General features: G+C 39.6%; 1 protein-coding gene across 1 annotated transcript; it reads right to left on the bottom strand.

The window, feature by feature from the left end:
* Positions 1-1,316: 1,316 nt before the first annotated feature.
* Positions 1,317-11,949, bottom strand: NPY4R2 (neuropeptide Y receptor Y4-2). The gene is made up of 2 exons (XM_079311996.1): positions 11,823-11,949; positions 1,317-6,260 (listed from the first exon to the last, which is right to left on the bottom strand). The coding sequence occupies exon 2, from the start codon at positions 6,142-6,144 to the stop codon at positions 5,011-5,013; it is 1,134 nt and encodes a 377-aa protein (XP_079168122.1). The 5' UTR covers positions 6,145-6,260; positions 11,823-11,949; the 3' UTR covers positions 1,317-5,010.
* Positions 11,950-12,791: the final 842 nt, after the last annotated feature.

Below are 12,791 nucleotides of genomic sequence, written 5' to 3'. Positions count from 1 at the left end.
TTGATATTATTATTATGCCATCATTTTATGTGTTTCATGGCCTTTTTTAGTATTATATCTGGTAATCTGTGTTGCAATTTCTATTGAACAAAATACTTTCTATCACATCTGATTAATACTATAGTGCTATTTAAATGAGTATTGTTTTACAAAAGGGTGGTGGGTTTCATCAACTAACATTCTATAAAGAAAAAACAAAAGGTAGACATCTCTGGAATTAAATTTCAACACAGGTTTCCATCATAAAATTTCTGTGCTGTTACTGGGCTTCATATAAGCATTTACTGGAAGAACAACAAAACAATTCTAAGGCCTAATGAGCATTGTCTGGCAGGAAAGGCATAGTACAGAAGTATAAATCTCAGGCTTATTCTACTTATGACTTCCTGAGTTAAAAGAAATTACTTTATAGAGAAAACTGAGAAATAGAGAGAAGATCATAAAAGCTGTGTGGATTTTGATGTTCATACAATATAAGCCCAGATGACACATCATGCTCAGCATCAGCAATTTACATTGAAATCAATACTGCTATGAAAATCAGGCCAGTGTTTGACCAACCAATAAGGGAATGGCCTGTAAGATGAAATGCCAGGTGACCCTGTGAGAAGGCACCTGTGGTGCTCAGGGAATGACATCTTGTGTCACAGTAACCTCTCACTGTGATTGCACCCAGCAAACCTACCCTGCAGATGTGACTGATGGCTGGCACAGCACTGCTGCCATCCACTGTGGCAGTTTGTGCCACACCAGTCCAGGCAGGCAGACACTGCTGCTGCACCCTCCCCTTGTGTGTGCAGGTGTCATAAACCAAACCTGCTTATAGCACAATCTGCAGCCATTTCCAGTACCTTGGTTTACTTTCTGCCAAGCCAGGCAGCTCAGGTCAGACAAATTTACCAATACTTTTAGCCCAGGCAAAGCATTTTATGAAGTTCAGTAAAAGTCTGTTAGATGTCCCACTTTGGTTTTCATCCCAGAAGACTGTGGCTCTAGTCAGGGTTCAGGACACTGTGCCACGTAGGACCCAGCTTCCTGTGCAATCTGAAAAGTCTGTGAAGATGATTTGAGTTCTGGTATCAGAATATTCCAATGTTCCATGTTGAATTTTTGGTACTTGCCAATCCTCCATTGTTGGCTGCACTGCACCATTGTCCTTTGGAATGTGTCAAATTATTAATCCTTCATATATCAGTAGCTCTTATCACACCATACACTTTTTTTTTCTTGATAAACACTAGTTGAGGACTAAATCTTATGTATTTTTATATTTTGAAGGCAATTACATAATTTTACAGAAGCAGGCACAGAGAAGTGACACAGACAATATTACTTTATTTGTTACTATAAGATTCCCTGTAGTGTGCTACTTATATCACAGAAATAAATTGTTCTCTTGCTCTGAAAACTTACTGTCTTCCTATAATGTGTCACAAGAGGCAAGAATATGATTTATTTTTTTAAAAAAGGCAGTGTAAGGTCTTAAAATTGTAGGAACTCATGATTTGCACAGCTCTTGCCTATTTCTCCAACATTGCTTTTGTGACTCAGTAGCAGAACTTCATACCCAAAACCATGACTGTATACAATGAACACAAAAATGCTAAATTCTTCTTACACATTAAGAGCATCTACAGTTATTTACAAATGAATAAGAGGTATGTGAGCTATTTCTGTTCTGTTACCTTCTGCTGTGACCAAAGAAACCTGGCCTCTCTCAGCTGCTGAGAGCCTCAAGGTGACAAATAAAATGGCTCTTTCAACTGTGCAGGCATAATTGCACCCAGCCTTGTGACTTTGCCTTCAAAGGGAACAGGGAACAGTTGCTACAGCAGTTCTTAAAACTAACATGGTAGGATCCTCTAGTGCATTTGTGCACAGCAGCATAAGCCTTGGTGTGTTCACAGAATGAAGAATTGGTACAGGCACCTCTCCTGTTACATATGCAGTTCTTTGGTACCTAGATATATTTATTTTTCTGGGTTTTCTTCAAAATTTATTGAGTTACTTAGGAAATTTTAAAGGTTGAAAAATATGTATCTCAGGATGGTAAGTACATGGATAGTCTGCAGCTGGTTTGGAGTTTTGAGGATCTGCATTCTTACAGTTAGACGTATGGGTGCAGTTTGGTGGCTTTTAGTGTTTAAATCCTGTAGTTTATCCAGTCCAAAGTCAGTTAGCAATAAACAGTAATTGACTCCAAACTTGACACTTTGCTTAATCACAAGAGGAAGATAACATCCGTTTGTGTTTGTCAGTGTTAGTGTAAAGTTGGATCTGCTTGCTTTATGTATCTACTTGTGTTCATGGAAACAAATGGCCACGTGAATTACAGCTAAACAGAGTGTCAGATCTCGCTCATATTTCTGCCCTTTGCAGGAAGAACTCGGATCTGATGCACAATGCCAGTGCATAGCTCTAGTGGCAGGTCTCTGATATACTGTACATGCTTTACCAAATGTTTGCAGTTAGAATTTGTGACAGATTCGTGGAAGTGCAAATGCTAAAGGTAATTGTGTTTCCATTTAAGACACTGGTGCTTGAAAAGTTATATACTTAAGACCAAGTATCAGGTAATTTTCTCTGTTTGTGTTTAGCATAGTATTCTTACAATAGCTTTACAGATACCTTAGCTAGCTAAATGCTGGAATTCTAACAAGTGCCAAAAACAGGCAGAATTTCTTAAAACTGATTCTAAATGCAAAACAATGACAAAGTTGAAACAGTATTTAAGCCCTGAAGTAATATAGAACAGTTTTGATAAAACTCATGCTGATTAGGAGGAGCTACTGTATTTTGTGCTACTCAGCATCCCATTGTGGTTTTGGCTACAGTAGCAGATTTCAAGATGCATATAAGATAAAATAAGAGTCCTCTTGTTCTGTGTTTCTAGTAGACTCGATGTCCAGTCTAGAAATTACATTGCATGCAAACCAATCAACTTCTCAACATAGCACAACAAGTAACAAAGGAAAAAAGGGGAAGCTGGAATCCATTTTAAAAAAGCAAAAATGCCTTGCCACATAGTTGAGGAAGATACAAAAGGTAATCACACACAAAGTCCATTACTAAGATACATAGGTTCTGGCCAGAGTTACAGCGGTAGCTGCATCAAAAAAGCTTCTGCCATTAGATTCTGCATACAAGAATTCAAGCCCAAACTTTAAGTTTTACCACAGAAATCTGTGCACTCAATTTATGGCAAAGGGGTTAATTCTTATTTATTCCAGCTGGGGATATGATCCCATACTTACTGATAGCTCTTGCTGCCTTATAACACAGAGTTTAGCTCTTGTCCTCAGATACTCTGCTCAGCATCCATGCTCCTGTCAGTTCACAGCAGGGGAAGAAGTCTTTTCCTTGCCTATCTTCATATAAATTTGTCTAATCAGAGATCTGCCATCTGAGGAATTTCTAGTTGTTTACATAAGAATACACTGGATATCTTCAGCTCCATGCAAACCTATTGACTGCAACAAGTAACCACTGCTTATCATAGCAATGAACAATTCATGTTGGAAATTACCTCAGCTGACCACCTAGACCAGTCTTCTGCTAGGGTTAGTTTAGCAAATCAGGACAAAATGGGCTTCAGTATTTAAATAGCACTGAACTAGTTGGTCTCCTTTTTGCACTTGCAAAAAACCTGTTGGTTTTTTAAAATTTGTCCCTCAGTATGGCCTTCATAGGCATGCCTTGGTTTCTCAGTAGTCACTCAACAATTTCTCTGTCTCCAGAGATTTAAATGAGTTTATAATTTGTAGGCTTCATGAACAAAGGCTACAAATAACACAGTTGTGAAAAAAATGAGCTTCATTTTGCTAGAGCAGTTGCAGTACTACCTAATTACATGTGGCTTGGCTTCAGCCTGACCTGGATTCCACCTGTGTATTTTCATTGACCTTCTATTGATTTGTTGGAATTTCAGCTTCAGTCTTGCTGATGCCAGTGAGTGGGACTGATATCTGACATCATGTTTTATTTTTTAAAGAAACTGAAATTCTCCATATGCTTATTTCTTTGGAAGTGTATCCACTCTGGAAACAGGTGATTTCCACAAACAGGTTTTCATGCTCATTCTGACCTTCTGAATTAGATACTTTGCAATTAAAGTATCAAGAAGATGCTGAAGCAGAATGCCATGTTGCTACCAAGTCCTGGAACAATTCCTGTAATCTGGCCATCTTGTACCATGGCATGAAGTTTTAGCATTGCAGATTTTGTGATTGACAGCAGCAGGAGCTGACTCATTTCCATGTAGATCTACAACTGCTTTTCACATGCTTAAAAATAGTTCTCAGTATCATCTCAATGCATTTTGAGTTTAGTCCATCTAATAACATTTTCATTTGCTGCCATCTCTCCTAAGTGACTGCCTTCTTTACATACCAGGGCCATTGTTCCTCGTACCTACTTGCAGAGGCAATGACTATTTTCAAGCCTATGGCAGAGAGTGAAGTTTCATAGAAACAGGCAATTGTTTCATGTGAAGATCTGAAATATTGCTGTTACTTAATGGGCTGTGAGAGGTGGTAAAGCAAAAAAAAAAAAAATTGATATTTACATATCTCTGTTCCACTGGTGTTTCAACTGTGCATAAAAATCTCACTAATACTGAAAAACTGAGTCTTCTCCAACACAACTTTTGGCAGCCTGCAGTGCTGAAACTGGAAATCTGGTTTTCTACTGCAGCCGTGGTAGAGATATGAGTTTTACTGATGAACCCCACATCAGCCTCTGTGCAGCCACAGCTTAGTTACAGATCTTAGAGCAGCTGCTTATACATCAACCCAGTCTCCTCAGTGTCTGTACCACCTCATTGACATGAAAAACTTGCACACCACAGCAGCAACTCTGAACATTTACAACATTTGCTTGTTCTTCCAAATATCAGGTAGTGATGGGTTCCTGTTCACGTCCCAGCTGTGGCATCACCAGTTGCTTTATATTACCCACAGGTAATAATTGGTGTGTGGTGTCAGTGTACCCTTCTGAAATGCTTTCTGCCCATTAGATAGAATTGTGCCTGCAGTTCAACATCAGTGACCCCTTGGAAATTTCAGTCTGCATGGTGGATAAAGGCAAATGATCATATTCTTCCATTGAGGCAGTTACTGAATTATGCTGGCAGCTCAGAATCAGTGACTTCACTTCTTTTTTGAAGTTGCTGTTTAGGAAACCATAGATAACAGGGTTGACACAGGTGGAAGCCATGGCTACCAGGTGGCACAATGAGAAGATGAGGTTGTGGTGGCAAGGCGAAATGATTTTGTAATTCCAGTCCACGATGGTGTTGAAAACATGCAGTGGTAGCCAGCAAACAGCAAAAGCAGCAACCATGGATGCTAACAAAATGTTGATCCTTCTCAGCTGGACGGCTCGGTTGCTGTACTCACTCTTCTCAAACATGTCCTTTCTCTTCTGCAGGCGCAGGTAGATACGCAGGTAGCAAAGGATGATGAAGAACAGAGGCATGCAATATTGCAAGAGCAGTAAAGTGGTGGTGTAGATAAGTTTGTGCTGCTCAGAAGGCCACGAGTTGATACATATTGCCTTATCAGTGGAAAAATTCATGAAGTGTGAAAGCTGCTCATACAACTCGTTAGACAAGATGGACGTGGTCAAAAAGGGCAGGGACATGAGACATGCTAAAGTCCAAATCACTCCAATTCCTAGGTAGGCTTGGGAGGTATTTGGCCTCCAGCCAGTTGGGTTTATGATAAGTTGGTGCCTTTCCAGAGCAATAAGGACAAGGGAAAGGATTGACACTGTCACAGTAGTGCACTGAGTGAAAGAGGTCATTTTGCACATGACTTCTCCAAATATCCAGTAGTCCATCATGGTGTAAACAACAGTGAAGGGCAGGCAGACAAGACACATAAACAAGTCTGAAATTATTAAATTGGAAATTAGGATATTGGTGACATTGGCCTTTTCCTTCTGCCTGGCAATGACAGCAATCAGACAGATGTTTCCCACAATGCCCAGAACAGTCTCCAAGCTGTACGAGGTGGCCAGAAAGACAGTAAGGTCAGTGATGTTCCTGCACTGATTAGAAATGTTCATAGGAAAGCTTCGGCTTGAGCTCCAGTTCTTGCTGATCAGGAAATGAAAAACATCATTAACAGCCCTTGTCTTATTCATCTTGAATCCCAAAATATTTATCCAAAAGGGTGGTTGTCAAACACAGTCTGAGTCTTCTGGAGCCAGCCTAAAAGCGTTATTTCTGTTCTGTCTGGCTGTGGAAGGTCTGGGTATATCTGCAAAGGAAAGGCAAAGAAAAAATATGTTTAGTTATGCTGCAAGAAATTAGTCAAAAGGGTAAGGAGGGAGACAGGGAAGCAAATGCCAGGGATTCTGTGTATATTCTGCAGCTCCCTCTTACATAGTTTATTAGATCATAAAATGGAGCCCTTTGCTACACTGTGGTATGAAAGTCTGTGCAACTCTATTGAATTATGGCCATGTTTATTCATTGTGAGGCTGTCCCATAGATTTAAGACCATCTTAACTACATTATTTCACTCAGTGCAGTATCTTGAACATCACTAATGCAGTAGAGTGGTGATACAAGAAAACCGGATCAAAACCCACTCAGGGTAAAAATTGTGTAAAATTCTGGTTTTGCAAGGTTCTGATTCAAAATTGGGCAGAGGATATTGTGAGGCTGTATTTACCATCAGCTGAGCAAAATATCAATGTGCAAAGCAGGGCATATTAGGTGCACAAGGCCAACATTAAAATATTTTCTGTGAAATGTATTTGTAATTGCAGCCAGAACTCACATTTGTGTGAGACAATCACCATGCAAAAATTCAGGCTCATTCTCTGGAGGGAATATCATGGGAAAAATTTTTAAAAGTCTAAAATAATTCAAAATAATTTCAACATTTTCCAGCTTCTACACAGCTGTGATAGGTCATGGGAACTGCAGTCCAAATTTCTTGCTTCCTCATTCCAGATGAACTCCAGTACCCATGAAGCATTGATATCTCCCCTGACATGACCATGACTGGGTTTACCAGAAATACAGCCCAGTTCCCTGATTTTGGCTTTAAGAGTGAGTGATTTTGATAGTGTCTTCTAATTCCTTCTGGGAAAAATTTTATTAAATCTCCTTCAGTGTAATTTTGTTTTGGTTTGGTTTTTTTTCAAGTTTATCGTAAAAGCCTGTTCTATCTGCTGGATAGTGTTCCTGCACAGACAGACAGGTCTGCTCCATAATCACTGCAGCAAGCCATGAGCTGGGACTTTCTGTGGGATTCAGGGAGCAGAACCCATGGAGTTAATTGGTGCTGCATCCTTTTGGAAATCTCAGTCTGCCTCGACTCTCCCAGATGACTCCTCTGAGCCATAGCAAAGGCTACTTCATAATCCTGACCCTCGAGTCCAAATCCTCTGTGTCCAGGAATCAAAGAAAAAAAATGTGACTCTGCTGGGAGTTCTCATCAGGCCAGAGGCAGTTCCATGCTGTACAAAGGCTTGTAGTATGAAAAGTAAATACTCGAGGAATGACACTATTTAACCACTGCATGACCCTTTCTTCAATGATTAAATATTACTGAAACAATTTTGTGGGGTGATAAAAAATGTCTGAGATTCAGAAAAAAACCTGATTAAGGTATGACTACATAAATAACATGGTATATAGTGAGCTTATCACTTCAATTTAGTAGCATTTATTGCTGAACAAATGCATGCCTAAAGATAACCAGTACTGTACAAAAAAGCACCCACTATTCTATATCTTTTTCTTTGCCTTGTCTTTCCCTTTATGAAATTTATTGTTTCTAGAGATGTTGCCTCAGAAACTGTAGAAAGCAATAGTGTGCAGTAAATAAAAGGATGCTTTGGGATCATTGCTCTGCTTGTCAGCAAAATTAGATTAGTACAGTGAATTTTTTGTTACTTTGCTAGATCTGCTGATTTGTCTAGCTGTATCTTTATCCTCTGTCACCTATGCATACCCATCTGAAGTGGTCAAGACAACCACACAAGCAAAATATAGTAGTCCTTTCTTTCTCATGGTCTTTCATTTCCTCAGTAGTTTAAATCTTAATTAAAGAAGGGGAAAGAAAATTTTCCAGTTTGAGGATACAGGTGTGACTCCTTCTGTCCACTCATTTTTGTGTTGTTGCCCAATCCATGTGAACTGACTGAATATTTTCTGGAAGAAAAAAAAAAAAAAAGGCAATGGTGTTCAGATATGGGAAGGGTATAGTGGTCTGTCTCAGAGTGAAAATGGATATAGAATGAAAAACCTTCAACCAGCCCCATTGTTAATGATTGTTGGCCAATGGAGATGCTGCAAGCAAAACAGAGCAAAGAGACCGGCAGCCTGCAATATTATTTTGTACCAGTCAGGAGAGATAAGTCCTGGCATTTGGACAGGACAAATAGATTTTGTTGTAAACAGAACACATGAGCTTTTTACTATGGTCCCAGCCCCATGTCCTTAGCTACAGTATCCTCAACAACAAACACATGGTTCTCTTTTGTTGCTTGAAAAATATGAAAATATGTGCAGTTATTACAAACATCTGTGTCCACAGAGTAAGCCCTCTCAAGGGTCCCAGATACTTTTGGACATGCTGAAGCATCAGTAAGAACTAATAATGCTGAAAGAAAAAAAAAAAAAAAAAAAAAAAAAAGAAAGTGGTGGAGCCACCTGAAAAGCAGAAGCCAGATCCCCCAGGTTTATGGAGTGCATTTCCAAGAGAAATGCCAAAGACTGAGCGTGGCAGTGTGTTTGTCACTGGTGTCAGTGTGGTGGGGATAAAGAGCATCCCTAAAGGCTCTGCAGTGTGGGCTCTCTGCTAACACCTTGCATTCTGTGGTGTCCCCCACCAGGTGACTGGCAGGCACTTCCTGGGCACTCAGGAGGTAAATAAGGAATTATCACCCTCTCAACACAGATGAGGGGAGTGTGAGAGGGAGATTGGACACGAGTTCTCCAGTGTCTCTCTCTCCTGTCATGCACTATGAGGTGCTTTAAACCAGCTGTCAACCTGATGTGTTGGGAAAAGTCAATGCATAGATCACCTGTGCCTGTAGTGCTCTTTAACTCTTGTTCCAGCAACCAGAATGTAAAAAGCAGTACCAAAAAACCAGAAAGATAAATATTGCAGTGACTTTGCATCCTATTATGGTATCCTTGGGTGGTGGATCCTCAAGGATAGTCACTCCCAAATGATGTGTTTGACTTTCAAGGTGTTTGGTTGCCATTCAGTTTATTCTAAAGCAAGAGCCAGTAATAAGCAATGTGTGCATATCCTGTTTAGACATCTGAATAGAAGGTGAGCTAATATAGCAAATCACCAGTGCAGTGGGAGCAAGGGTGTTAGCCCCCTCATAGTATTGAAGGTTTGTTGATTACCCCAGAAAACATAGCAATGAGATTATGATCTAAGGAAAAACAGCTTATTTCTCCAGAAAGTGAAGCAATATTTACTTGGCTTGTAGGAGTAAGAAGTATATCTCCTAAATCAGTTTGTTGAGGGAGAGAGGGAGAAAGATTTTTTGTTTGTTCTTTGCTAATTCGTTTTCAAAGAAGAAAAAGAACTCTTAATGAATATTGGGAAAGAGTTAAGCAACAAAACCTAAGATATTAATGAGAATTTCTTCTCTAGTTAATGCAGCATGAGACAGCTTCTCTAAAAAACAAGTGTCACAAAAGTCTGCAGCAGATTAGCAGGTTGCAGAAGGGAGAAGAGAATGAGCTTTCAGATTTAATCTTAGTGTAAGTTAAATTCCCCACATCTTTTTAAGACTTTTATCACTGTTTGTCATCACTCTGTTTGTTTATCGTTTATTATTCTGTTTGTGTTGGCAGCAAGGAAGAAGAGCAGGCAAAGTTTGAAGGGTTTGTCTTGGTGAACAGCACAGCCTTCTAAACTAACAAATGTCACTCAGCTTGTCTCAAAAAAAAGAAATCAAATTATCACTTGTCAGCTAAAAATTCTTGCCCCAGGGCATTATCCTGTATTTCCCAGAACAATTCCTAAAGGAAAGGGAATTCTGCAGAAATAAGTCAGGGAAGAAAATAAAACCCTCAGTGGGTTTCAAGGAAACTGCTAGACCCTAAGTGGCTTCAAGCAGTTAATGCATGACTGCTCTTTTGAGATACCTCTGGACTCAAAGCCATCCTATGAAAACCCCTATAAAAACTTTTTTCCTGGAGGCAGGATAAAGCAGGGGATGCTACAGATGCTGGGCTCTATGTGTCCCCTGGAAAAGGGTGGGTCATTTTTGCAAAGCTGATCATGATCATCCACTGCCCGTTATCAAATAACAGTCTGCACAATTGTGATAGACAGGGGAAGCCAATTTCCACATCAGACATCAGTCAAAGAAAAAACATGTTTGCAGTGTCTGGCTTCATTATCTGGTACTCAGAAGCACTAGCTTATCTGCCTCAGAGCCTAACTAGTTGCTAAACAACTGCTGCTTTCAGTCCATAAGACATTCTGAGAGAAGCAATTCCTAAAGACGTGGTGATTGTATCACTTATTTAAAGAGTTACAGCAATTACTGGGAGTAAAGCTGCCTGCTGTCTGCTAGGAAGATAAAGAAAAAAAAAAAAAAAAAAGCAATGGAAAGGTTCAACACAATGCCACCAGAATTTATATTACAGATATTAATTGAGGTAGTGGGGACTGACTGCCAGTGGTATCCCCTTTTGGCTGCCAATGGCATTATCTCAGTAAAGCAGATTTGCCTTGTTTAGCTTACATACTAAAGAAAAGTTAAAAATCACTTGGCTATCCCTACAGTTTCCCAGGAAAGCAACATTTAAATAGAAGAGGAAACATGTCACTGAATTTGCAGAGACATCCCACAACAGTGTGAAATCCTTAAGGGATTTGGTGCAGTGAAAGTTAATGACGGACTCCTCACCTCTTTTTAACTCTGTACTGCAAAAATATTGGGAGAAAATATCTTTAGTCATTGAAAAAGCTATATAGGATTAAAATTTCTAGAACCTGCATAATTAGGGCATAGAAAAACTTGTAATATTAACATGTTATAAGTCTATAACATAAGGGGTGGCATAAATATCCAGGAAAGTGAATTCTTTTTCCCCCTCTCACATCTGCATGTTTTCAGAGGGAAACTTTTGGAGCTTATGAAATTCTGTTAGAAGGTAATCTTCTTCTTTTCCTGTAGAAAGCAGGGAAGTTTTACAAAAGCATTTACTCCAACGTTTTATTTTCTGGTTAAATTCATAACAACCTTACCAAAGACATGGAGCCAGCTCACAAAGGTAAAATGTGAATAGTAAATCAGCAGACTGAAGAATGGTGGTTAGTCCCTGACTTCTGTAATGGCCTTTGTGACATGTTTGCAACCCAAGAGAAAAAAAAATTACATTTTTACAAAAGTGATCTTTACCAAAGGAAGTGGTGAATCTGTAAAACATTGCAATGGGTCCCTCAGCAGACAGTCAATCAGGATACCTGGAGAGGGATGTGTTGTGTTCTGTCTGAAGCTGGTTGTGTGAGGATCAAGAAACCTCAGGGACTAGGAGATAAGAAGGTTTTCCAGCGACCAGAGGCAGCCAGGAAGATTCTGTCACACCACAGAGTGGCAGGGAGCACACTGAACTGTAAAGGCCCCCAAAAAGCTGCCATCTCCCTCTTGCACCCCAAAAAGGTTACAAAGCTTTGCTCAGTAGATACAAGGGTTAGGCCTTTCATGACAAGTCAAACAGTCTTCATTAATCAAACATAGTCTGCTGCTTTTTCAACAATAACAGGTGATAACTTTAATAAAGAGATGTGAGCTTTTGATGATCTAAAATAGATAATTTAGGAAATTCTTACCAGTTACTGATGGAGAGAATCACTGCTCTTGGTGCACATTTCTGTTCTGGAAGAAAGCAGAAATGTTGTAGGAGTGAAGTAAGATTTTCTGTGCCCTAGCAATCCAGGAGAGAAGCTCTGCTGGCTGTTTCTGTAGGTAATTTGGATGGCATCTCTCTCCCTCTCCCCTCTCTCTCCCGCCCTCTGTCCTTCCCTCCCTTCAACCTAACCAATGAATTCTGTTTTATGATTATGGTCTGACTTTGAAGTTCTGGCTCCCTCTGCTGTTGTATAAATATACAAATTCTAGGGATACTTGGGAGGAATAACAACTTCAGAAAGGAGCTGTGAAGTATCTGAAGCACAGCATGCACCCATGCTGCACATGAATGTGATCTCAAGTGAAAACAAAGAGACAAAATACAGACATAGAGCCTAATCTCCTTCTCCTTGCTGAGGCAAGATTTCTGTAGAGTTCCAAAGAGAATTTTTCCTCATACTTATGAGGCCAGTGCCAGTTTTCTCAGATTTTCCATTCCATCACAGACATGTTGAAATTTTCTTCTGTATGGGTGCACACTACAAGTCCTTAGATTGTGAAAGGGGAAGAGGCACACTGTTACTCAAGAAAAGAATTCAGAAATGAAAGAGCACTGAGAAAGGTGGAAATAAAGGGGAGAAAGGGATTTGCAGAAGTGCCAGATTTCTGTTATTTTTCCTCAGGTATTTCTCATCAAAAACCACGGCAGAAATCAGAGTTGCAAATGTTTTTCTTGCACTGGGAAAACATTCAAACAGAATATTTACAAGGGCTATACCAAAATAACCTAATTTTGGTCTTCATATAAAAACGGTTTTAAGCTGTGGTCAGCTATGTAATTAGTCCTGTGGCTAATACTGTTCTGGAACCTTTCTAAAGTTGTAGTATGGTAACAAATGTTTAAATATGAAAATAAGTGCAAGCTCATATGAACTAAGCTTAACAGTTTT

This window comes from Erithacus rubecula, assembly GCF_903797595.1.
Source record: "Erithacus rubecula genome assembly, chromosome: 9".
NCBI lineage: Eukaryota > Metazoa > Chordata > Aves > Passeriformes > Muscicapidae > Erithacus > Erithacus rubecula.
Note: the sequence above shows the minus strand (reverse complement) of the source record. Positions and strands in the feature narration are given on the sequence as shown.

Bases quoted from the DNA above. Each gene is read 5' to 3' on its own strand.
- NPY4R2 (XM_079311996.1), bottom strand. From the start codon at position 6,144: ATGAATAAGACAAGGGCTGTTAATGATGTTTTTCATTTCCTGATCAGC.